General features: G+C 42.0%; 1 protein-coding gene across 5 annotated transcripts in view; it reads left to right on the forward strand.

Annotated features, from left to right (window-relative positions):
- The first annotated feature begins 1,188 nt into the window (after positions 1-1,188).
- Positions 1,189-25,320, forward strand: part of CDKL2 (cyclin dependent kinase like 2) — a 57,461-nt gene continuing 33,329 nt past the window's right edge. Inside the window, exons 1-5 of one of the 5 annotated variants that reach the window (XM_089301663.1) lie at positions 1,189-1,639; positions 5,049-5,247; positions 18,523-18,666; positions 19,993-20,067; positions 23,918-24,112. In XM_089301663.1, the coding sequence (XP_089157789.1) occupies positions 18,625-18,666; positions 19,993-20,067; positions 23,918-24,112 (312 nt within the window). In that variant the 5' untranslated portion in view covers positions 1,189-1,639; positions 5,049-5,247; positions 18,523-18,624. 5 annotated transcript variants of the gene reach the window in all.

Consider the following 25,320-nt stretch of genomic DNA (forward strand, 5'->3'; position numbering starts at 1 on the left):
TAGAATTCCTGGCTCATGCTTCAGCCTGACCCAACTCCGGCTGTTGTGGGCATCTGGGGAATGAACCAGCAGATTCAAGATGGTCTCTCTGGCTTTCACATAAAGAAGAACAACAAAAATCTCAGATTAACCAAAGAATTATACTTTTTCCATTCCCAGGTTCCAGATCTGGTTCTCAATATTATGGGCTTAGGAATTCGGTTTTAATCAGTTTGATGGAGGTAATTAAGCAGGTTAAAGGATTATAAATGGAATGTTTAATCAGTAATACCTTAATATTGACTGGGGGTATTAAATGCTATCCAGGAAACTCTCGCTCCTCAATATATAGAGACAAAATATGAATATAAAATGTTGCCATGACTGAATGTGAAAATAATTGACCACATGGCCTCCTCACTGCCTCAAATCCCTTGAAAATGAGGACAGTCCTGTTTCTTGCCTGGCTTCAGCGTTGCCCAGCCGTGGATCCAGTCGGCCCGTGTCACACACACGTTTAACTTGAAACATCCTGAGCCCCCATCCCACCCCGTGTGGCTGCCACGCGCAGGGCCGTGCATGTCTTCCAGCTGCCCAACCACCCCAGCCCTTCCCCCGGCTCCACTCCAAGCGTCTCCCTCACTGTCAGGGCCCTTGGTTTCCCCTCGGCGTCAGGTCTGTCACCGCCTGCCTGCCTTACACCCATCTCTCAGACTGTCGTCCTCAAGTCCCACCTTCCCCCTACTGGCCCTGCCGCCCCGCGAGAGAAAAGCTTCAGAAGCCTGCGATGGCGGCCAGGCTGAAGCCCGGGGTGAGGGCGCCAGGCCGGCTCCCCTCCCCAGGCCGGCAGGGAAACTTCGCGAAACACTGCACCGCGTTCTCCACAGTTCTCCACAGGCCTCCGCGACCGCCACCTTTACCCTCTCGGGGGGAGGCAGACATCGCCTCCCACTCCAGTTACAGTGGGCAGAAGTCTTCGCGCGCGAAGGCAGAAGGGCGCCTCCCAACCTGAGGACTTAGGTGTGCCCGGGTGGTGTAGGCGTCTGCGCCTCAGGGAGCCGAACCTGAGCCGAGCCCCAGGTGAAGGGGCGGGCTGCTGGACGACAAGCCAATCGCGGGGCCTGACAACAGCGCTTGGCCAATCAGAATCGGGGAGGCTGCTGCTCTGGGGCGGGCCGGGGCGGATGAGGGCCCGCCCCCTTGCAGCGCAGCGGCCAACGCCTCCGCCCCGGGCTAGTTGGAGCGGTGCTGGTTCGCCGACTCCAGGGGCCGGGCGCCGGCGGTGCTGACAGGCCGGGGCCCTTGCATCCCGGGCAATCTCTCCACAGGCCTCGGCCTCCCCGCGTGTGGCTGCCCGCCGCGGACGCGTCCCTCTCGGGGTACTGTGCCATGGCTGGGGCCGGAGTGAGGCTGTTGCCTTGACGACAGCATGCGGCCGGCGGCCCTGCGAGGTGTGAGCTTGCGGCCGGCGGGCCGAGGCGGCTCGGCTTCCCTGCCTGCTTCCCCCGGGGGCCGGGACTGCGTCGGCGGCGTGTGTCGCCCCGGCGCTGGGGCTGCTGGTGTGCAGGGCAGCGTCTTCTAGACCTGCGAGCGACATGCATTTCGCCTCAGATGTGTTCCCAAGTTGAAAACCTTCCATGCGAGAGGATTTGAAGAAAGAGTAAGTGTAATACTTACAGAACCGATTACCTCGTTGCTTTCTTTGCAGAAGAGTTTAATCTGTCTTTAACTATATATATAATTATATAAAATATATATAATTAACTATAATATATACATAGTATATAATATATACATAGTATATGTATTAGGAATGGCACTGTCCAGTATTTTACCTAAATTGTTGGTATTTAGAACCGTATGTTTGTTTACAGGGCATTTGTCCAGAAAGACCTCATTGGCCGGGTTGGTTTTTGTTTGGCTTTGTTTTGGGTGGGTGAGGCCGGTGTTTGTATTATTCAAGAAGAGATGAAAAGTTAAAAGTTTATGAGTAAGCGTTTCAGAAAACAAGGGGCTCTGTGGACGTGATTCTGTAGGATTCTGTGTGCCATGGGGTGTGTCCGAAAGTGCAGACTGTGGGGAGAACAGACTTGGAGTCGGCCCCTGCGTGCTGTTAGCCTGAGAGTGCCTCGGAGAGAGCCTGCTCCTGAAGCCGGAGCCGGCTTCAGGTAACTTCTATTCTGTTCGCTTTGCATATTCAAATACGAAGAGCATCAATTCCAAAGTGTTTTAGAAGGGTTGGCATTGCTACCCTAAACCTCATCCTTAATAGAACATACTTTCCTAACGGAAGGGGGGAATTAAGGCAAGGAAGGAGGGAATTACACTGAAACGATTTTTGAAACACAAACATTTTATTTACAAATATTTACGAGAAGTTAAAATGTCATATGTATGGGAAGTGAGGGGTTGGGACACTGCTCTGTAAATGGTTCATAGTAGATGCTCCTGTCAAAAGTGATAGTGAGGCCGGCGCCGCGGCTCACTAGGCTAATCCTCTGCCTGCGGCGCCGGCACACCGGGTTCTAGTCCCGGTCGGGGCGCCGGATTCTGTCCCGGTTGTCCCTCTTCCAGGCCAGCTCTCTGCTGTGGCCCGGGAAGCCAGTGGAGGATGGCCCAAGTCCTTGGGCCCTGCACCCCATGGGAGACCAGGAGAAGTACCTGGCTCCTGCCTTCGGATCAGCGCGGTGCACCGGCCGCAGCGCGCCAGCTGTGGCAGCCATTGGAGGGTGAACTAACGACAAAAGGAAGACCTTTCTCTCTGTCTCTCTCTCTCACTGTCCACTCTGCCTGTAAAAAAATAAAAAAATAAAAAAAGATAAAATAAAATAAAGAAATGAGTTGGTGTTGATTGGGATTGCTTTCATTCTTTTGAAGATCAGACTTTTTTTTTTTTTAAAGATTTATTTATTTACTTGAAAGTCAGTTACACAGAGAAAGAAGGAGAGGCAGAGAGAGAGAGAAAGGTCTTCCGTCTGTTTGTTCACTCCCCAGATGGCCGCAACAGCTGGAGCTGCGCTGATTCGAAGCCAGGAGCCAGGAGCTTCTTCCGGGTCTCCCATGTGAGTGCAGGGGCCCCAGGACTTGGGTCATCTTCTACTGCTTTCCCAGGCTATAGCAGAGAGCTGGATGGGAAGTGGAGCAGCCAGGACTTGAACTGGCGCCCATATGGGATGCCGGCACTGCAGGCTGTGGCTTTAACCCACTGTGCCACAGCGCCGCCCAAAGATCAGACCTTTGGTTCTCCATGTGTAATCTATTTTGAAAATATGTGCTTAATAAAATCTCAAAGTACTTACTGAAGATGTATCATATATTTTGTATTACCACAGTTTGTTAAAGAGAATGTTTGTTTTGTCTTTCCCATCAGTGTCCAAGAGAAACAAAAAATCACCACTGTTCTCAATCTGGATAAATTAGTTTTAGGTTGTTTTTAGTGCACAATTAATATAATAAATAAGATTTTTTTTTCTCTCCAAAGTCTTATGAATGAGTGTTTTTTCTACCACTGGATTAAAAAAACAACTAAATTAACATTTGAATATATAGTTATCAGAAGACTTTGATTTTTTCTTCCCAAACCTTTGGAAATACATTGGGATTTATAACAGTATTTTTTTTATTCTTGGCTTCTGGAATTTAATTTCCAAATCTGATTTTAAAAATAAACAGGGTCAGCTCTGTGTCATAGCAGCTAAAAGCTGCCGCCTGCAGTGCTGGCATCCCATATGGGCACAGGTTTGAGTCCTAGTTACTCTACTTCTGATCCAGCTCTCTGCTGTGGCCTGGGAAAGCAGTGGAAGATGGCTCAAGTCCTTGGGCCCCTGCATTCATGTGGGAGACCCAGAAGAAGCTGTTGGCTCCTGACATGGGATAGGGGCAACTCCAGCTGCTGCAGCCATCTGGGGAGTGAACCAGCAGATGGAAGACCTCTCTCTCTCTCTCTCTCCCCCTGCTTCTGCCTCTCTGTAACTCTGCCTTTCAAATAAATAAATAAATAAATCTTTTAAAAAATAAATAAATAAATTTAACTTCAAAGATGTGATTTAACAGCTTTTATATAGCATTCCAACTAGACCTTATGAATTAAAATCTGTATTGGAACTAAAGTAATTTTTTCCCTGCACCAAAACATGTAGAACGATTGCTGGATCATCATCAGTTGTTAGTAAAACTTCATCAGTCATTGGAAAGATTCTATTAGGATTGCCTTGACTCAGAAATCATAAAATGTTATTCAAAACACAAAATTCAGATCAGTACTCAAACTTACAGTGAATAATCAAGTTAAAGTAATTTTGACATACTGTATTTGGTAGTTCTAATATTTAATTTCTTGTTATTATTTTTTAAAGATTTTATTTTATTTATCTGAAAGGCTGACAGAGAATGGGGGACAGAGAGAGAGATCTTCCTTCCTCTGGTTTCCTCTCCAAATGTCTGCAATGACTGGGGCTGTGCCAGACTGAAGCTAAGAACTCAGAATTCCATCTGGTTCTCCCCCATGGGTGTCTGGGGCCTACGCACTTGGGCCATCTTCTGCTTCTTTCCCAGGAGCATTAGCAAGGAGCTGTTTTGGAAGCCGAGGAGCCAAGACTTGAACCAGCTCTCCATTATAGGATGCTGTTGTCACAGGCAGAAGCTTAGCTCACTGTGTCACAACGCCAGCCCCTAAACATGATCTTAATGCTTTCTGAGGTACATTAGCAGGAGCTAACACCACAAAACTAGCCCTAGTAATTTAAATTTAAGACAGCCAGGGACTGTTGTTAGTGGGGAATGGGCTGGTGAATGGGAAATACTTACATCTCTCCCTCTCTGTCTCTCATATACATTGTAAAAATAATATGGTTAATATTTCAATTCCATTTGCCTTGTCTATTATGAGATATATGTGAATATTTTGAAATGTAGGTGGGGAAATACTATGAAATTGTGTTGACACAGGACAGCTGTGAACATGGCAATTGCTCTAATATGGAAAACAAGTAGGGAAAAATTATTTGGCTGTAACAGTAGAGGAAATTAATATACCAAACCTTGTTAACTCTCTGTCTTGATTTCCATAGGAATAAAAATTCCTACGGGCTTTAAATTAAAATGGAAAAATATGAGAACCTTGGATTGGTTGGAGAAGGGAGTTATGGAATGGTGATGAAGTGTAGGAATAAAGATAGTGGAAGAATTGTGGCCATCAAGAAGTTCCTAGAAAGTGATGATGACAAAATGGTTAAAAAAATTGCTATGCGAGAAATCAAGTTACTAAAGGTGAGTAAATGCATATATTTAATAGAAAAAAATCTGAGTAATTTCTTGATTAAGGTTAAGTTATGGCTGTAGAAAATTATTATGATGTTTTTATATTTGTTTTATTTTCATAATGAGGTCTAAAGTATAAGTTTCTTTTGGCACTAATAAGAAATAAAATGACTATACGAATTTATTTATCCTGTGATGTAAACATGAGAGGTCATCTATCTTCATTGCTGCTTCACACCCTAAATGGGCTGTTGCCATTTGCAACAGCCAGGGCTGGGCCAGCTGGAAGCTAGGAACCAGGAACTCCATCCAGGTCTCCCAAATTGTGCCAGGGGCCCAAATACTTGGGTCAGCCTCCGCTGCTTTCCCAGGCACATTAGCGGGGAGCTGATTTAGAAACGAAGCAGCCAGAACTTGAACTGGCTCTCCATTGTGGGATACTGGTTTCATAGGCAGAAGCTTAGCTTACTGTGTCACAACGCTAGCCTCTAAACATGATTTTAAAATTATTTGTTCCTTGTCTCTGTAAATACCTGCCTACCCTATCAATCATCCATTTTAGGTAGCCTAAAGATCCCCCTGCTGCAGCCTGGGCTCACTAGGAGAATTCAGCATCCTCACGGTATAGTTGTACTCTTGCCTATGGTATATTACAGTGAAAGGATATAAAGAAATATCAGCAAAGGGAAAAGGCACATTGGCGAATTCTTCAGGAGACCTGGCATAAGCTTCCAAGAATCCTGTTCAGTGGGGTCACACAGGATGTGCTTATTTCCTCTGGCAATGAGTTGTGACAGCACCTATGAGATAGTTCCCTAAGCATTTTTTTTTTGGTAGTCAGTCACGCAGGCACTCTCTGGTTCTGACCAAGATTCCAGACACCCAGAAAGAATGCATGCATTCAGCATACATAGTGTTGTTTGCACAGTGAGCCACTTGATCAGTTCTGATAATGAAGGGGAGGGAACCTTGCTGATGATTACCAGGGGCTTATCCAGGGCCCATTTTGCATGTAGACCTTTGTAAGGACAGCTATCTCAGGTCTAGATTTGTTAAAGTCTAACATTATTTACTACTTTTATCCTTCTCCAGACAATACAAATACCACACAATTCTGAGACTGAGTTCTGCATTGATGTGGCTGAAGTCTCCTCAGAGTTGCTCTGGTACCCTTCACAGGAACTGCCTCCCTTCCCTGTGATGTTGCCATTTTCTGGAATGGCAACAGTCTGATGGGGGAGACTGATTTTCCCTTTTGTATTAGATGTGGCCTAGAGCTCTGTGAATTTTCAAAAGCTGAGCAAACTCACATAACCAGCATCTAAGTCAAGAAACAGAATGTGAAATTCACCTCCAAAACCCATCCATGCTTCCTCTGGTACCTGCTGCTTTCCTCCTCCCTCCATGCAATAGGCATTCTTGGTTCTAGACAGCACAAATTAGTCTTTTTCTTTCTTTCTTTTTTTTATTTAGTAAATATAAATTTCCAAAGTAAAGTTTATGGATTACAATGCCCCCCCCCATAATTTCCCTCCCACTCACACCCCTCCCATCTCCCACTCCCTCTCCCATTCCATTCACATCAAGATTCATTTTCAATTATCTTTATATACAGAAGATTGATTTAGTATATATTAAGTAAAGATTTCATCAGTTTGCACCCACACAGAAACACAAAGTGTAAAATACTGTTTGAGTACTAACTATAGCATTACTTCACATTGGACAACACATTAAGGACAGGTCCCACATGAGGAGTAAGTACACAGTGACTCTTGTTGTTGACTTAACAATCTGACACTCTTGTTTATGGCGTCAGTAATCTCCCTAGGCTCTAGTCATGAGTTGCCAAGGCTATGGAAGCCTTTTGAGTTCGCTGACTTCAATCTTATTCTGACAGGGTCATAGTCAAAGTGGAAGTTCTCTCCTCCCTTCAGAGAAAGGTACCTCCTTCTTTGATGACCCCATTCTTTCCACTGGGATCTCACTCACAGAGATCTTTCATTTAGGTCTTCCTTTTTTTTTTTTTTTTTTTCCCCAGAGTGTCTTGGCTTTCCATGCCTAAAATACTCTCATGGGCTTTTCAGCCAGATCCAAATGCCTTAAGGGCTGATTCTGAGGCCAGAGTGCTATTTAGGACATCTAACATTCTATGAGTCTACTGTGTATCCTGCTTCCCATGATGGATCGTTCTCTCCCCTTTTTATTCTATCAGTTAGTATTAGCAGACACTAGTCCTGTTTGTGTGATCCCTTTGACTCTTAGACCTATCAGTGTGATCAATTGTGAACTGAAATTGATCACTTGGACTAGTGAGATGGCATTGGTACATGCCACCTTGATGAGATTGTATTGGAATCCCCTGGCTAGTTTGGTTTTCTAACTGCTTATTTCCTCCCCCAAGTTTGTTTTTCTGTAGTTTTACTTTATTTCTAGTGTGAATGTATTTTAATTACTCCTGTTTAGAATTCATTAGTTCTTCATACATGTGTGATATGGATTCTTTTATTAATTTTGTAAAATTCTCCCTCATGCCCATTCCCTTTCTTCTCTGTTTTGGGGCTCCACTTAACATAAATTAAAATTCTCACTGAATCCTCTGTATCTCTTACCAGTTTTTCTTTATATTTGCTTCTGTGTGTATTGTTTTGCTTAGTTTATTCTGACTTGTCATTTAGTTTACTAATTCTCTCCTCAGTATGTCATTAGTCTCCATCAATAAGTTGTAAATTTGGGGTATTTTTTTAAAATTTCAAATCATGAAATATGACCCTTATATAGGCTGCACAAAACAATAATTCTATCTTGATGAATTATTGCAAAGCAAATATTCATGGAACTCTTGTCCAGGTCAGTGTTGCTAACAGCCCTTTCCATGTACCATCCCTGTCACCAGCCTTCCTTCTTCTTTGAGGTAAACACTATCCTAATATGTTCATCACGTGTACCAATGATGCATTCCTAATCAATGTAATCTAGTTTCACTCATTTTTTTGAAAACATTAACAGACGTGAAGAGAAAGGTACAAAACAATGAATTATAAAAAAGTATATATATGTTACCAATCAGATAAGAAAGCCCCAGACCTCAGAAGACCCCTGAAGCATTTTCCCACTTATAACCCTCAGTATAAGTCATTGTGCCAGTTATATGTATTGAAAATGTCTTCTTTAATCTGAACCTTCTCTCTGAATGCTGCCTTTTGGTAAATAGAAGTTTAATTTCAATATAGTCTAATTTTTAATCTTTTATGGTTGGTGTCATTTATGTTCTGTTTAAGAAATCTTTACCTGCCTAGAATGTAGGATATCCTTTTATATAATCATCTAGAAGCTTAATAGTTTTGCCTTTCATATTTAGATTTTAACACATAGTGAATTGATCTTACTTAATGGTATGCAACACAGTCAAATATTATGATTTTTCTCTTATGGATATCCAGTTGTCCCAGAAACATTTATTGAAAATACCATCTTTTCTCCACTATTCTGAATGATCCGTTTGTCACATATTCTTATATTTAGGCATGACTTTTCTACTCTATTCTGTTCCATTGATCTGTTTGTCTAAGTTTGTATCAGTATCCCACAGTCATGTTTATTATAGTTTGTAAGTTTTAACTTGCTTTTGAAATATTGTCTTGATTATTTTTGTCACTTTGCATTTTTATATACTAACACATTTTAGAATCATCTTATCAATTTTCATAAGGTACTTGAGGAATTTTATTGAATCTTTGTAGACCAAATTGGAAAGAATGGATATCTTTGTAGTATAGTATTTAGTCCCTGAACACTGTTTAACGCTTTGTGGGTTTCTTCTTTCTTTTTTTCATCTTCTTATCTTTATACTTTGCTATATTATGGTTAAGTAAGCTTTTTTGGTAATTACTTATTTGGTGTATATTTTAAATCTTTTATTCCTATTAACCCCTCTGTGTCTTTAGATGTAAGATGTATCTCTTGTAAGCATATATAGTTGGTTCTTTTCATTTATCCATTTGAAAGTCTATATTTTAATTGGAATATTTAGTTTATATTTATGTTTAATATAATTATGTATAAAGTTAGACTTATATTTATCATTTCCTTGGTACCCTCTATGTTTCTGTTTCTCTCTTAATTCTTTCATTATACTTTTTTTGCTAGTCTTTTGGAGATTATTACTAGATATTACAGTTTACAAACTTGACTTACAAATACCCAAAAGGGGCCGGCGCCGCGGCTCACTAGGCTAATCCTCCGCCTAGCGGCGCCGGCACACCGGGTTCTAGTCCCGGTCGGGGCGCCGGATTCTGTCCCGGTTGCCCCTCTTCCAGGCCAGCCCTCTGCTGTGGCCAGGGAGTGCAGTGGAGGATGGCCCAGGTGCTTGGGCCCTGCACCCCATGGGAGACCAGGAAAAGCACCTGGCTCCTGGCTCCTGCCATCGGATCAGCGCGGTGCTCCGGCCGCAGCGCGCCGGCCGCGGCGGCCATTGGAGGGTGAACCAACGGCAAAGGAAGACCTTTCTCTCTGTCTCTCTCTCTCTCACTGTCCACTCTGCCTGTCAAAAAAAAAAAAAAAAAAAAAAAAAAAAAAAAAAAAAAAAAAAAAAAAAAACAAATACCCAAAAGGTTATTTTTATAATGCAAGAATCTTATAAATGTTAACTGTAGTTAACCCCTCTTCCCTAGCTTCCCTTCTTCAACAGGGAAATATGTATTATTGCTGTCATGTATTAGATCTAAATGTACTTAAATATCTCCTCGTTTTATTCAATCAGTATTTGTTAGGATATACCTAATATGTATCCTTCCCATTACTCTTCTAACTTTCCTACATTTTTGAATTTCCAAATTCATATTCCTTGTGTTTAGAGCACATTCTTTTTTAAAATTTTTATAAATTTATTTTTTATTTATTTGAAAGACAGAGTTACAGAGAGAGGTAGAGCCAGAGAGAGAGAGAGAGAGAGAGAGAGAGAAAGAAAAGAGAGGTCTTCTATCTGCTGGTTCACTCCCCAAGTGACTGCAACGACCAGAGCTGAACTGATCCAAAGCCAGGAGCCAGGAGCTTCTTCTGGGTCTCCCACACGGGTGCAGGGGCCCAAGGACTTGGGGCCATCTTCTCCTGTTTTCCCAGGCCATAGCAGAGAGCTGGATCAGAAGTGGAATAGCCGAGACTCAAACTGGTACCTAGATGGGATGCTGGCACTGCAGTCCACGGCTTTAACCTGCTGTGCCACAGAGCCAGCCCTCTTTTTTATTTTAATTTTTTAAGATTGTTATTTCGGCCAGCACCATGGCTCACTTGGCTAATCCTCCGCCTGCGGCACCAGCACCCCAGGTTCTAGTCCCAGTTGGGGTACTGGGTACTAATCCCGGTTGCTCCTCTTCTAGTCCAGCTCTCTGCTATGGCCTGGGAAGGCAGTGGAGGATGGCCCAAGTGTTTGGGCCCTGCATCTACATGGGAGACCAGGAGGAGGTACCTGGCTCCTGGCTTTGGATCGGCATAGCGCTGGCTGTAGCGGCCATTAGGGGAGTGAACCAACGGAGGAAAGACCTTTCTCTCTGTCTCTCTCTCACTGTCTATAACTCTCTCTCTCTCTCTCTCTCTCTCTCTCTCTCACTGTCTAACTCTGCCTGGGGGAAAAAAAAAGATTGTTATTTCTTTGAAAGGCAGAGTTTACAGGGTGAGGGGGAAGATGGATAGAGATCTTCCATCTACTGTTTCACTCCTCAAGTGGCCTAACCCACCAATGCTGGGCCAGTCTGAAGCCAGGAGCCAGAAGCATCTTTCAGGTCTCACACCTGAGTGGCAGGGGCCCCCAGGCACGTTAGCAAGGCGCTGGATCAGAAGTAGAACAGCTGGGGCTTGGCCTGGCGCCTATATGAGATGCCGGCATCTCAAGCAGCAGCTTTACCTGCTCTGCTACAGCACTGGCCCCTAGAGAACATTATTTTCTTTAAAACAGATCTTCTATTAAGAAATGGTGTTCATTTTTGTTAGTCTGATAAAAGTCTTTATTCTGTTCTGTGTTTGAAAGACTATTTTCACAATATGTAGAATTCTAGGTTGGGTGTTAATTACATTTAATATGTTTGAGATAGGCTTCTACTGTTCTGGCTCTCAATGCTTGAACAAGTATTTGAGCCATCACTGCTGCCTTCCATGATGCACATTTAGCAGGAAGCTAAACTCAGATTTGAAAGCAAGACACAAACCCAGGTACTCTGATATGGCATGAAGGCATCCCAAGCAACATTTAAACTACTGCTGAATACCCACACCTTGTGTTTTTTTTTTTTTTTATCTTTTTGGTTTTTCATGTTTAATTCTAAATATTTTCTTCTGATTTGTTCTACAATTCATTAACTCTCTTTTAGCTATCTCTAATCTGTTAAATTCTAGTATTTATTAGTTGAAGATATTTTTCATTTCTAGCATTTGATTCTTTCTTACAGTTTACAGTTTGGTTCACTCTGCTTCTTGACTCTTTAATAATAAACTTTTCTGAGTCTATATCCAGTAATTTTGCAATCTGGATATCCTATGTGTTTTTTCTAATGTCGTTGTCGTCTTCTTCTTCCTCTGCTTCCTCTTCCTCTGCTTCCTCTTCCTCCTCTTCCTCCTCCTCTTCTTCTTCCTCCTCCTTCTCCTTTTTTATTTTCTCTCTCTTTCTCATCAAGTCTTGATATACCTGTATTTCTTTATTTATTATTTAGGATTTATTCCACTGCCTTCCCCAGTCATCAGTAGGGAGCTGGATCAGAAATGTAGCATCCAGGACTCAAACTGGCACCCATATGGAATGTCAGCACCACAGGTGGAGGCTTAACCTACTCTGCCACAGCACTAGCCCTACTTGTATTGGTTTTTTTGAAATTGTGAACATATTTGGGCCGGCGCCGCGGCTCACTAGGCTAATCCTCCGCCTAGCGGCGCCGGCACACCGGGTTCTAGTCCCGGTTGGGGCGCCGGATTCTGTCCCGGTTGCCCCTCTTCCAGGCCAGCTCTCTGCTGTGGCCAAGGAGTGCAGTGGAGGATGGCCCAGGTGCTTGGGCCCTGCACCCCATGGGAGACCAGGAGAAGCACCTGGCTCCTGGCTCCTGCCATCGGATCAGCGCGGTGCGCCGGCCGCAGCGCACTGGCCGTGGCGGCCATTGGAGAGTGAACCAACGGCAAAGGAAGACCTTTCTCTCTGTCTCTCTCTCTCACTGTCCACTCTGCCTGTCAAAAAAAAAAAAAAAAAAAAAAAAAAAAAGAAATTGTGAACATATTTGGGTCTTTGTCTGATGTTATTCCTGCTGTGAGGAGTTATTTTTCCACTGTGAGACTCTCAAGGGCACTGTTACTGCAGGAAACTTGGTGGCATTAACATTCTCATATTGGGTGGGATTAAGATGGCAAAGTAGGGAGGGAGCTTGCTGCTCTAGTCTAGGAGAAGAGAATTTAAAAAGTGGAAAGAGTGCAGTCTCAGGGAAGAGTTAGGGAGAAAACAGCAGAGAAAACTCTATGCAAATTGGAGGGACACAGTGGACCTATGTGGAGTGCATGGACATGCACAACTCAGTAACTCAACAGCCAAGAGCCTCCACACCAGTGTTAGAGAGTGAGGTGAGACCAGACCACAGCAGCCTGAGCCACTGGCTAAAAAGCTGCAGTAAGAGCCTAGAGGGAACCCTGTGGGGGATAGTGTACCTGCCAAACTAGAGGAGGAAAAGCAAAGGTGAATATGTTTATCTCTCCCTGATCCCCCTGTGATGGTGTCTGGTAACAAGCTGATACAGAGGAGTCACCATTTTGGTTGGACATATGTAACAGCTGCATTAGCCCATGTCCACACCCAGCAACCAACCAAGCAGAGACTCCAGAGTCTGGTGGGGAGGACAGACAAGGGACTGGGTGCTTGTGACTATGGGAGGCTTGTGTGCCGGGACTGTGAAAATACTGAGGCTGTGTGAGAGGACTCAGGGTGTGGCTTGGACTTTGGGCAGTCGCTGTGGAAGGCTCCACATGCTCAGAGCTCCCTGGTTACCTGGCAAGGGACATTGCTGGGGAATTTGAACTTACACTGAGGTCTAAACAGATCGTTTGTGTGGTCCTTGTGGTAGAGCAGATGAATAATATGTCCACTGGTGCAAGCGCCCAGATACTGGTCTCCTTTGAGGAGAGGAGCTCAACTGAATCTACATCAACAGACAAGAACAAACTTCCCTTCTGATAAAAAAAAAAAAAAAAAAAAGATTTACCACACCAAACCTGGGTGTGCCACCTCAGACAGAGATCCCTGGCCACATTCACCACACGCCTCTAGATATTCACTGAAAGCAGACACTCCACTAATCTACAGAGGTATAGTACAAAGATAAAAGCTGTCACAGTGAAAAAACAAAGAAACCAACAAATATCTCCACAAATACCGAACAGCAAATGCACCAATTCAAGAAACAAGAATAAGGAAGACAACTTAGGAATCTCTAGAACATATGCAAACACATGGACACTGAACAACATGCTCCTGAATGAACAGTGGGGTCATAGAAGAAATCAAAAGAGGAATCAAAAACTTTCTGGAAACAAATGAAGATGATAATACAAAATATCAAAACTTATGGAATATAGCAAAAGCAGTGTTAAGAGGAAAGTTTATAGCAATTAGTGCCTACATGAAGAAATTGGAAAGGCATCAAATAAATGAGCTATCAATGCATCTCAAGGATCTAGAAAAACAACAGCAAACCAAACCCAGAACTAGTAGGAGAAAAGAAATAATTAAAATTAGAGAAGAAATAAACAATATTAAATCAAAAAAAATACAAAAGATCAACAAAATGAAGAACTGTTTTTTTGAAAAAGTAAACAAAATTGATACACCATTGGCCCAACTAACCAAAAAAAGGAGAGATAAGACTCAAATCAATAAAATTAGAGATGAAAAAGGATATGTAACAACACACCATGAAAATAAAAATTATCAGCAATTACTACAAAGAACTGTATGCCAGCAAACTGGGAAAGCTAGAAGAAATGGATAGTTTCCTGGACACATGCAACCTCCCTAAATTGAGCCATGAAGAGACAGAAAACATAATGAGACCCATTATCAAGATAGAAATTGAATCAGTAATAAAGACCCTCCCAACAAAGAAAGGCCTAAGACCAGATGGCTTCACTGCTGAATTCTACCAGACATTTAAATAAGAATTAACTCCACTTCTTCTCAAGTTATTCAAAATAAATGAAAGGGAGGGAATACTCCCAAATTTTTTCTATGAGGCCAGCATCATCACCTTAATTCCTAAACCTGAAAAATAAACAATAGAGAAAGAGAACCACAGACCAATTTCCCTAATGAACATAGATGCAAAAATCCTCAACAAAATTCTAGCCAGCTGAATCCAATCGAACAACAAATTAGAAAGAACATTCACCCAGACCAAGTAGGATTTATCCCTGGTATGCAGGATGATTCTACATTCACAAATCAATCAATGTGATACATCACATTATCAAACTGAAGAAAAACCATATGATTATTTCAACATATGTAAGAAAGCATTTGATAAAATATAACACCCTTTCATAATGAAAACTCTAAGCAAATTGAGATAGAAAGAACATTCCTCAACACAATCAAGGCAATTTATGACAAACTCATGGTCAGTGTCCTATGAATGGGGAAAACTTGGAAGCATTCCCACTGAGATCCAGAACCAGACAGGGATGCCCACTCTCACAATTGCTATTCAATATAGTGCTGAAAGCTTTAGCCAGAGCCATTAGGCAGGAAAAAGAAATCAAAGGGATACAAATTGGAAAAGAGGAAGTCAAACTATCCCTATTTGCAGATGACAAGATTCTATATATAGGGGATCCAAAAGACTCCACCAAGAAACTATTGGAACTCATAGAAGAGGTTGGTAAAGTAGCAGGATATAAAATCAATACGCTAAAATTAACAGCCTTTGTATACACAGACAACGCCAATACTGAGAAAGAATTTCTAAGATCAATCCCACTCACAGAAGCTACCAAAAAATAAAATACTTTGGAATAAATTTAACCATGGATGTCAAAGGTCTCTACAATGAGAATTATAAAACATTAAAGAGAGAAATAGAAGAAGACACAAGAAGTGAAAAAATCTTCCATGTTCATGGATTAGAAGAATCAATATCATCAAAATGTCCATTCTTCCTAAAGCAATTTACAGATTCAGTGTGATACCAATCAAAATACCAAAGACATTCTTCTCAGATCTAGAAAAAAGTGATGTTGAAATTCATATGGAGGCACAGGAGACCTCGAATAGCTAAAGCAACCTTATACAATAAAAACAAAGTTGGAGGCATCACAATACCAGATTTCAAGACACACTACAAGGCAGTTATAATCAAAACAGCCTGGTACTGGTACAAAAACAGATGGATAAACCAATGGAACAGAATAGAAATGCCAGAAATCAATCCAAACATCTACAACCAACTTATATTTGACCAAGGAGCTAAAATCAAACCTTGGAGCAAGGATTGTCTCTTCAACAAATGGTGCTTGGAAAACTGGATTTCCACATGCAAAGTATGAAGCAGGACCTGTACCTTACACAAAAATCTATTCAAAATGGATTAAAGACCTAAATCTATGACCTGATACAATCAAATTACTGCAGAACATTGGGGAAACCCTGCAAGATATTGGCACAGGCAAAGAGTCTTGGAAAAGACCCCAGAGGCACAGGCAGTCGCCAAATTTAACAAATGGGAATACATCAAATTTGAAGCCTCTGTACTGCAAAAGAAACAGTCAGGAAAGTGAAGAGGCAACCAAGAAAATGAGAGAAAATATTTGCAAACTATGAATCTGATAAAGGATTAATAACCAGAATATTTAAAGAGATCAAGAAACTCCACAATAGCGAACCAACCAACCAAGTGAAGAAATGGGCAAGGGATTTAAATAGATATTTTTCAAAAGAAGAAATCCAAATGGCCAACAGACACATGAAAAAATGCTCAGGATCACTAGCCATCAGGGAAATGCAAATCAAAACCACAATGAGTTTTCACCTCATTGCAATTACAATGGCATTCATATAGAAATCAACAAACAACAAATGCTGGTGAGGATGTCGGGAAAATGTTACCCTAATCCATTGTTGGTGGGAATGTAAACTGGTAATACCACTACAGAAGACAGTGTGGAGATACCACAGAAATCTGAATATAGACCTACCATATATCCCAGCCATCCCACTTCTTTGAATTTACCCAAGGTTAATGAAATCAACAATAAAGGAGTTACCTACACCCTCATGTTTATTGCAGTGTAATTCACAATAGCTAAGACATGAAATCAACTTAAATGTCTGTCAACTGAAGATTAGATAAAGAAATTATGTGACATGTACTCTATGGAATCCTACACAATGCTCAAAAGAAAATGAAATCCAATCATTTGCAACAAAATGGATGAATATGGGAAACATCATACATAGTGAAATAAGCCAGTCCTAAAAGGACAAATACCATATGTTTTTCCTGATCTGTGATAACTAATAGAGCACCCAAAAGGAAATCTGTAGAAGTGAAATTGATACTTTGAGAAGCAGTGACTAGAATAGCCCTTGTCTTGATTATCGAGGAACAGTTTTTTTTTCCTTCTTCATACCACTTGTTGAACTCCTTACTTACCATAGAGTTAATCATATGTGTATAAAGTCAATTGAAAATAAATCTCAGTAAAAAATAGAAGTGGGACAATGAAAGAAAGGAGGAAGTTTGTAACTGTAAATCTTTATAGTTCTGCATACATTCCTATGGACTTTACTTCTAAGGGTACAATTTAAAAACTTGCCATGGGACCCCAAATCCCATTAAGTTGGGTGGTAAAAATGCCATCTTAAGTGTTAAAGTGATTATAGTAAGTGTTAAAGTGATTATATAGAGGGTGGGAGGGACGGTATGGGGGGGAAGCCATAGTAATCCATTATTCGTACTTTGGAAACTTATATTCATTAAATAAAAGTTAAAAAAAAAAGTGATTATATAGATAGGATTAAGTGCTAAGGGGATCGTATAAATATGATTAAGTGTCTGTTAATAATAATAGATGGAATTAAATAGGAGAGAATGTTCCAACATGGGAAGACTCATAAAATGACAATCATTTAAATAGCACTCTGACATCAAAATCAGCCCTTAAGACATTCTCTTTTGGCTGAAAAGCCCATGAAAGCATTTCACACATGGAAAGCCAAGACACTGTGTCAAAAAATGTCCTACATGAAGGATCTCTGTGAGACCCCAGTGGAAAGAAGTGGCCATCAAAGAAGGATGTACTTTTCTCTAAAGAGAAGAGAGACCTTCCACTTTGCTTATGGCCCTATCTAAATACTGACAGAGACTGTGGATTCAAAAGGCTTCCCTAGACTTGGCAGGTCATGTCAAGAGCCTTGGGTGATCACTGACATCATACAGAAGATTGTTAATTGTTAAATTAACAACAGGAGTCACTGTGCACTTCCTTCCCATGCAGGACCTCTGTCCTCAATGAGTTTTATGAACATTAACTGTAAAACTTGTTCTGTATGTGTATGTGTGTGTGTGTGTGTGTGTGTGCAAATTGTTGAAATCTTAGTACAGAGTTGATTTTCTGTGTATAAAGTTAATTGAAATTTAATCAATTGAGAATGGGAAGGGCTGGCACTGTGGTGCAGTGGGTTAAAGCCCTGGCCTGAAAGCACTGGCATCCCATATAGGTTGCCAATTCTAGTCCCAGCTGCTCCTCTTCCTATCTAGCTCTCTGCTATGGCCTGGGAAAGCAGTAGAAGATGGCCCAAGTCCTTGGGCCCCTGAACCCATGTGGGAGACCTGGAAGAAGCTCCTGGCTCCTGGTTTCGAATCAGCACAGTTCTGGCCATTGCGGCCATCTGGGGAGTGAATCAGCAGATGGAAGACATCTCTCTGTGTCTCTACCTCTCCTGTAACTCTGTCTTTCAAATAAATAAAGATAAATCTTTAAAAAAAATTGAGAATGGGAATGGGAATGGAAGAGGGAGGAGGAGGTGGGATGGGAGTGGGAGAGTGGCTTTGCTGGGAAGAATCACTATATTCCTAAAATTCTACTTATGAAATTTGTACTCCTTAAAGAAAAGGTCTTTGGGTCTTTGGGGGGAAAAAAGGATGGAAAAATATGATATCATCTTAATGCATTTTGGAGTATTTGTGTGATTTGAGATTGGTTTGTAGTCCTTGAGACAGTCTACTGATGGTTCACACTTACTCATAATTTTTGGACTTTTAGGCCCAGAGCCTCCAGATATCCAACTTCCTCACCTCCTGGACACCTCTGAGATCAGGCCCAGCCCAGATAAGCTCGGGTTAGACTGCTTTGTCAGCTGTGACCATGACAAACTGGCTCTGTCCTTCTACTTTTCCACAAAATTGGGTGAGCTAGTGAGGGGGTAATAATGCAGTCATATATTGCAGATGATGTACAAAGGACATGGCCCAAGATAAAGGACTCAACTCTATTGGAATGGGACAATATCACCAGTACTCTCTTCCTTCTCAAAGTGAGAAAATATAATTAACATTGTGCCTTCCTCTTACCTGATGTCACAGATTAGTGCTACTTTAGGCCCAAAAGACTAAAAGTTCCACTGAGCCTTTTAGTCTCCCATCTGAATTGCCATATATTTCTAGGGTTAAGAGAAAGACTGCCCCTGTTGCCTGGCTCAGTTCCCTGGGTTTCTGTCTTCTTTTAGATCCTAGCCTAGATGTTTTTTTAAACCATCTTATCTCTCTGGTCCCTTCAAGTAGTTGTTTTATGTATTTTGAGTAGCTTTTCTATTTATAATCAGTGGGAGAGTTGTTATAAATTATGTGGTCTGTTATTATTGTAAACAGATTATTGTACTTTTCCATTCTAGAATTTTTAGTTGGGTTCAAATCTGCTAGTCACTTTTTATAGTTCACTCAAATTTTTGAGGCTAGCTTTTTATTTTTGTAGTACCTTCTTGTGATAATTCTAATCTCTAAAGTCATTCGTCAACTGTTAGATTGTCTATATTTTCTGGTGTTTCTTACTTATAGTATCTTACTTCTTTGTATGTCTTCTTGTCTTTGATTTTGTTCTGGACATTATATTTAAAACATTACTTTTTTGGCCGGCACTGCGGCTCACTAGGCTAATCCTCCGCCTGCGGTGCCGGCACTCCGGGTTCTAGTCCTGGTTGGGGTGCTAGTTCTGTCCTGGTTGCTCTTCTTCCGGTCCAGCTCTCTGCTGTGGCCCAGGAAGGCAGTGGAGGATGGCCCAAATGCTTGGGCCCTGCACCCGCATGGGAGACCAGGAGGAAGCAGCTGACTCCTGGCTTCAGATCGGCGCAGTGCCGGCCGTGGCGGCCATTTGGGGGGTGAACCAACGGAGGGAAGGCCTTTCTCTCTGTCTCTATCTCACTGTCTAATTCCGCCTGTCAAAAAAAAAATTATTTTTAGGAGTAATTTGAGGCTCGGATGTATGTATTTTTCCTTTAGAGATTTTTATTTTCTTATTCCGTGTTCACATGCACTATGCCAGTAGTCATATTTTTGGCTGTTAGTTCCAAATAACTCTTTTTGACCTGCTTTGTGGAGATTTCAAATATTTCTCTATCGCCAACTGGTTGGATTTGGGGTTTTGTCAATAAATAGAGGGCATGGAAGGACATTTTGAGTACTTAGCAAAAGGAAGAGGCTTTTCTTCCAGGACTGGTGTGCTTTCTTCCTGGTATAGCTGGAGGCAGATCACCATGTGGGAGGTCTGGTTGTGCACTGCAGCATGGACCAACTATGGACTCTGCATTTTCTGGTAAGTTTGTCTGCCAACTGGCTGGCCACTTTATAATCTTTGGCCTGCATCCTCTGGCAAAGATCTTCACCATTGGCAATTGTACATCTCTTTGACAACCATGCCCTTTCCAAGAAAGATTGAGTTCTTGATGCTGGTTGGGAATTCTTCAAATTTTTAGTTCCTTCTTGTGTACTTTCCCTCAGCTCTAAAAGCAGTAGCTGCTCTTATTTGCAATTTATCTTAGGTAGTTGTCTTTTGTCCCCTTTAGTAATAAACTGCTTTTACTAATTTTTTTTTTTTTTTTGATATGTAGAGTGGACAGTGAGAGAGAGAGACAGAGAGAAAGGTCTTCCTTTTGCCGTTGGTTCACCCTCCAATGGCTGCCGCGGCCGGCACGCAGTGCTGATTCGAAGCCAGGAGCCAGGTGCTTCTCCTGGTCTCCCATGGGGTGCAGGACCCAAGCACTTGGGCCATCCTCCACTGTACTCCCTGGCCACAGCAGAGAGCTGGCCTGGAAGAGGGGCAACCGGGACAGAATCCGGCGCCCCAACCGGGACTAGAACCCGGTGTGCCGGCGCCACAAGGCGGAGGATTAGCCTAGTGAGCCGCGGCGCTGGCCATGCTTTTACTAATTAACATTTATATTTGGGCTGGGTGGTCCTCTGGCCTAGCAATTAAACCATTAGTTGGGATGCCCACATTCCAAATTGTAGTGCTTCGATTTGAAACCTGTTTGTGGCTACTGATTCTAGCTTCCTGGTAAATGCAGACTATAGGAGGCAGCAGTAATGGCTCAAGTAGTTGGGTTCTTGCCACCCGCATGACAGACCTGGATTGAGTGCCTAGCTTCATCCCTGCCCAGCTTTGGCTATTGCAGACATTTGGAGAGTGAACCAGTTGGTGGGAGCTCCCACTTTTTCTCTCTGTATGCCTTGCTCTGCCTCTCAAATGAATAAAGGGAAAAACATTGCTTACATTGAAAGTTTCCCAGTTCTGGTTGTTGGTGGATACAGGCATGCTATCAGCCCAGGACTTCCTTAAGTTAAAAGTCCTTGCTTATGGTGTCTTGTTTTCCTGTTCTTCTCATTATCTTCTTGTATTGAATATTGTTTTTGAAGTTATTTTTAGAAATATTTGGATGCGGGGCCGGTGCTGTGGCACAGCAGGTTAAAGCCCCAGCCTACAGTGCTAGCATCCCATATGGGCGCCGGTTCTAGTCCTGGCTGCTCCTCTTCTGATACAGCTCTCTGCTATGGCCTGAGAAAGCAGTAGAAGATGGCCCAAGTCCTTGGGCCCCTGCACCCGTGTGGGATACCCGGAAGAAGCTCCTGGCTCCTGGCTTCCAATCAGCTCAGCTCCAGCTATTGTGGCCATTTGGGGAGTGAACCACCAGGATGAAAGACCTCTCCAGCCTGCTCGACCTCTCTCTGTAACTCTGTCTTTCAAATAAATAAAATAATTCTTTAAAAAAAATATTTGGATGCTAAGTTATATTCCTCCAGAGATGATACTCATTTGCTTCTGCCTGTTGTATGGGGATGTCCTCAACCAAATGTTTTAATCTATGTTCAAGGTTTGAGGTTTCTTGAACCATTTCATGATGTGAAGTCTAGCGATGCCTGGTTTATTTCTACCCATTTTTGCTCTGGAGCGTGTAGTTCTTGGGATCCTAGTTTAACACAGGGGTGGATTCTCAGAGACCCAAACTTTAGAAGGCTTTTGGATTTTGAACTTTTCTGTTTGAACCCTGTGGGACCATGAAAATCAAAGCTGAGTGTCACACTTGTAACTTCATAGCAAATTCCTGAGATTAGCTTTCTGGATTCTCATGTTTCTGATTTTGGCCTAGTAATTCTTTTTTTTTTTTTTTTTTTTTTTTTTTTTACGTTTAAGAAGATTTAACAAAGAAATTTTAGAACTTTTGGAACTGGCCTGATGGTGTAGCAGATTAAATTGCCACCTGCAATTCCAGCATTTCAGATAAGCGCCAGTTTGAGTCCTGGCCACTCCGCTTCTGCTAATGCACCTGGGAAAGCAGCAGAAGATGGCTCAAGTATTTGGGCCCCTACCACCCATGGGCCTACTGCCCATGTGGGAGACCCAGATGGAATTTCAGGCTTCTGGCTTCAGCCTGGCCCAGCCCCAGCTATTTGGGGAGTGAACCAGTGAATGGAAGATCCATCGATCTCTCTCTCCCTTTTCCTCTCTCCCTCTCCTTCTCTCTCTCCCTCTTCCTCTTCTTCTGTACTTCTGTCCTTCAAATATATAAATAGATCTTTTTGTAAAAAATGTATTTAACTTCAAGGATTCTCAACAGGAGGGTAGGTCAAAGTTACTTTATCTGCTACCATCAAAGCAGGTAGTCATCTTCTTTTTAAAATATAAGCACTGAGATGGGTGTTTAGCCTCGTGGTTAAGATGCTGGTTAAGCTGCTTGAGTTGGGGCTGGAGCTGTGGCATAGTGGGAAAAGCCACCGCCTGCAGTGCTGGCAGCCCATATGGGCTCCAGTTTGAATCTTGGCTGCTTCACTTCCAATCCAGCTCTCTGCTATGGCCTGGGAAAGCAGTGGAGGATGGCCCAAGTCCTTGGGCCCCTGCACCTATGTGGGTGACCCAGAGGAAGCTCCTGGCTCATGGCTTCAGATTGGCTCAGCTCCAGCCATTGGGGCCATTTGGCGAGTGAACCAGCAGATGGAAGACCTCTCTCTCTCTGCCTCTGCCTATCTGTAACTCTGCCTTTTCAATCAATAAATAAATCTTAAAAAAAAAAAAAAAAAAGATGCTGAGTCCAACATCTGAGTACCTAAGTTTGGTTCCTGACTCCAGATTCCTACTAATGTAGGCTCTAGAGGGCAGCAGTGGTGGCTTGAGCTTCATGTGGGTCTCCAATGTGGGTGCAGGGGCCTAAGGAATTGGGCCATCCTCTGCTGCTTTCCTAGGTGTATTTGCAGGGAGCTAGATAGAAAGAGGAGTATCTGGGACTTGAGCCACCCTCACATAGGATGTCTGTGCTGAGGTTGGCAGCTTAACCTGCTGTGCCGCTGAAGGAGAGAAGAGGGGAGGGGGAGAGTAGAGAGGAGAGAGGAGGGGGGAGGGAGAGGAGGGGAAGAGAAGAGAGGTTCCATTCCCATTATAGCAAAGAGGCCGGCGCCGCAGCTCACTAGGCTAATCCTCCACCTGCGGTGCTGGCACACCGGGTTCTAGTCCCGGTCGGGGCGCTGGATTCTTTCCCGGTTGCCCCTCTTCCAGGCCAGCTCTCTGCTGTGGCCCGGGAAGCCAGTGGAGGATGGCCCAACTCCTTGGGCCCTGCACCCCATGGGAGACCAGAAGTACCTGGCTCCTGCCTTCGGATCAGCACGCCAGCCGTGGCGGCCATTGGAAGGTGAACCAACGGCAAAAGGAAGACCTTTCTCTCTGTCTCTCTCTCTCACTGTCCACTCTGCCTGTCAAAAAAAAAAAATTATAGCAAAGATTTTACGTTTCTTTCCAGTTATTTCACCAACTTCAGAGAATGTTCCCTCTGCCAACTTTGAAGCCACAGGTGATCTCTTGGTGTCTTTCCACACTCCTGTTTGCGATGGACTCCATTTGGTAGTCCCATCACATTTGTTATGGTTAGCGGTCATAGATTCTTCTTAGTTTCATCATCAATGGTGTTGCATTTCTCATTGGCTTTATTGTGTTCCCTGAGAGGAGAAAGAAGCAATATGGTCTTTCAATTGTAATTCAAAAACCAAAATATACTTTTATAATTTACATTATGTATACATTTTATTTATGTTTCTCTTATACTAACATCTATTTTAGATTGTGACTAATAGGTAATAATTTGATCTTATAAAACTATTTTGCATTTTTTTAATAACAGCAACTGAGGCATGAAAATTTGGTGAATCTGTTGGAGGTGTGTAAGAAAAAAAAACGATGGTACCTAGTCTTTGAATTTGTTGACCACACGATTCTTGATGACTTGGAACTCTTTCCAAATGGACTAGATGACCAAGTAGTTCAAAAGTATTTGTTTCAGATTATTAATGGAATTGGATTTTGTCACAGTCACAATGTAAGTATTCATTTTAAGTACTTATTTGACAATCATTGACTATCTAGATACCAGTTGCTTTATCTAGTGAGGCACTTGTTTAAAGTTTGAATCAATAAAATAAGAACAAATTTTGTTACTCTGATATTGATAATTTTCTTGTGTCATAGTACATGTCTTCTAACTCCCCTCACCCAACATTTTATTGTGCGATTTTCAAATCATACTGAACAATTGTAAGGGTACATAATGATTAGCCATTCATACCTGCTGTTTAGATTCTGTACTTATTAACTGTTTGGTGTATTTGCTTTATTATATATTTATTCACCTATTAGTGAACTATTAGCCTGTATTACTTATTATGATTTTAAAAGTAAGTTGCTGACATCAGTACACTGAAGCACTAAATATTTCATCTGTGTCATTTATTAGAGTTAAATATTTGTTTTCTGGGTTTTTGGGTTTTTTTTGAGGTACTGTTTACTACGTGGAATGCAAAAATTTTAAGTGATGAGTTTTGACAAATGCAAATACCTCAGGATCTTTGTATTTGTTGGTTCATGTTCTCTTGCCTAGTTAGAAAGTATGAAAGTATGAAAATCAACCCTTATCCTATAGTCTATCAAAATCATTTTATAGCTTTTGACTATCATATGAAAGCTCTTGCGAGAAAAATGGCACCTATAGGGTATAAAATAAGTAATTCAATACTCCTGCTGTATCAGTTTTACAAAATATGTTAAATGATTTTTTGTTTGATTGTAAAAGTAGTAAACATTAACGGTAGAAAATTTCAAAGCTAAAAGTGATCCTAAAAAGAAGGAAACACATCTCTGTATCTATGACCTAAACATTTGATATGTTCCTTTTTTTATTCATTGTTTTTTTTTCTTTCACTGTCTTTTATTTTGTAGTTTTATTATGTAATTAAGATATGTGCAGTACAGAAATTGCTCAGCAGAGGCAGATATCTAGTTTTCATCTAGGAATAACGCTGTGTGGCCTTCCTTAGGAGGCCCTTCATGGTGATCTCCTGACAACTTTGGAATGATCCGGGTTCAGGAAATTCATTTTGAGAAAACTAACTGTGAGAATTTATACATTCTAGTCACATTGACTGAGCTTGGGAGATTGAATGCCAGTTTATATGTTAGAAAGAAAAATCACTGTTTACAGAGATAGAATATGTAAAATATAATAATGTGGAGTGGGCAGAGACTCAGCCT

The sequence above is a fragment of the Oryctolagus cuniculus genome, chromosome 8, assembly GCF_051225735.1.
Source record: "Oryctolagus cuniculus isolate XC-2025 breed Fujian yellow rabbit chromosome 8, ASM5122573v1, whole genome shotgun sequence".
NCBI lineage: Eukaryota > Metazoa > Chordata > Mammalia > Lagomorpha > Leporidae > Oryctolagus > Oryctolagus cuniculus.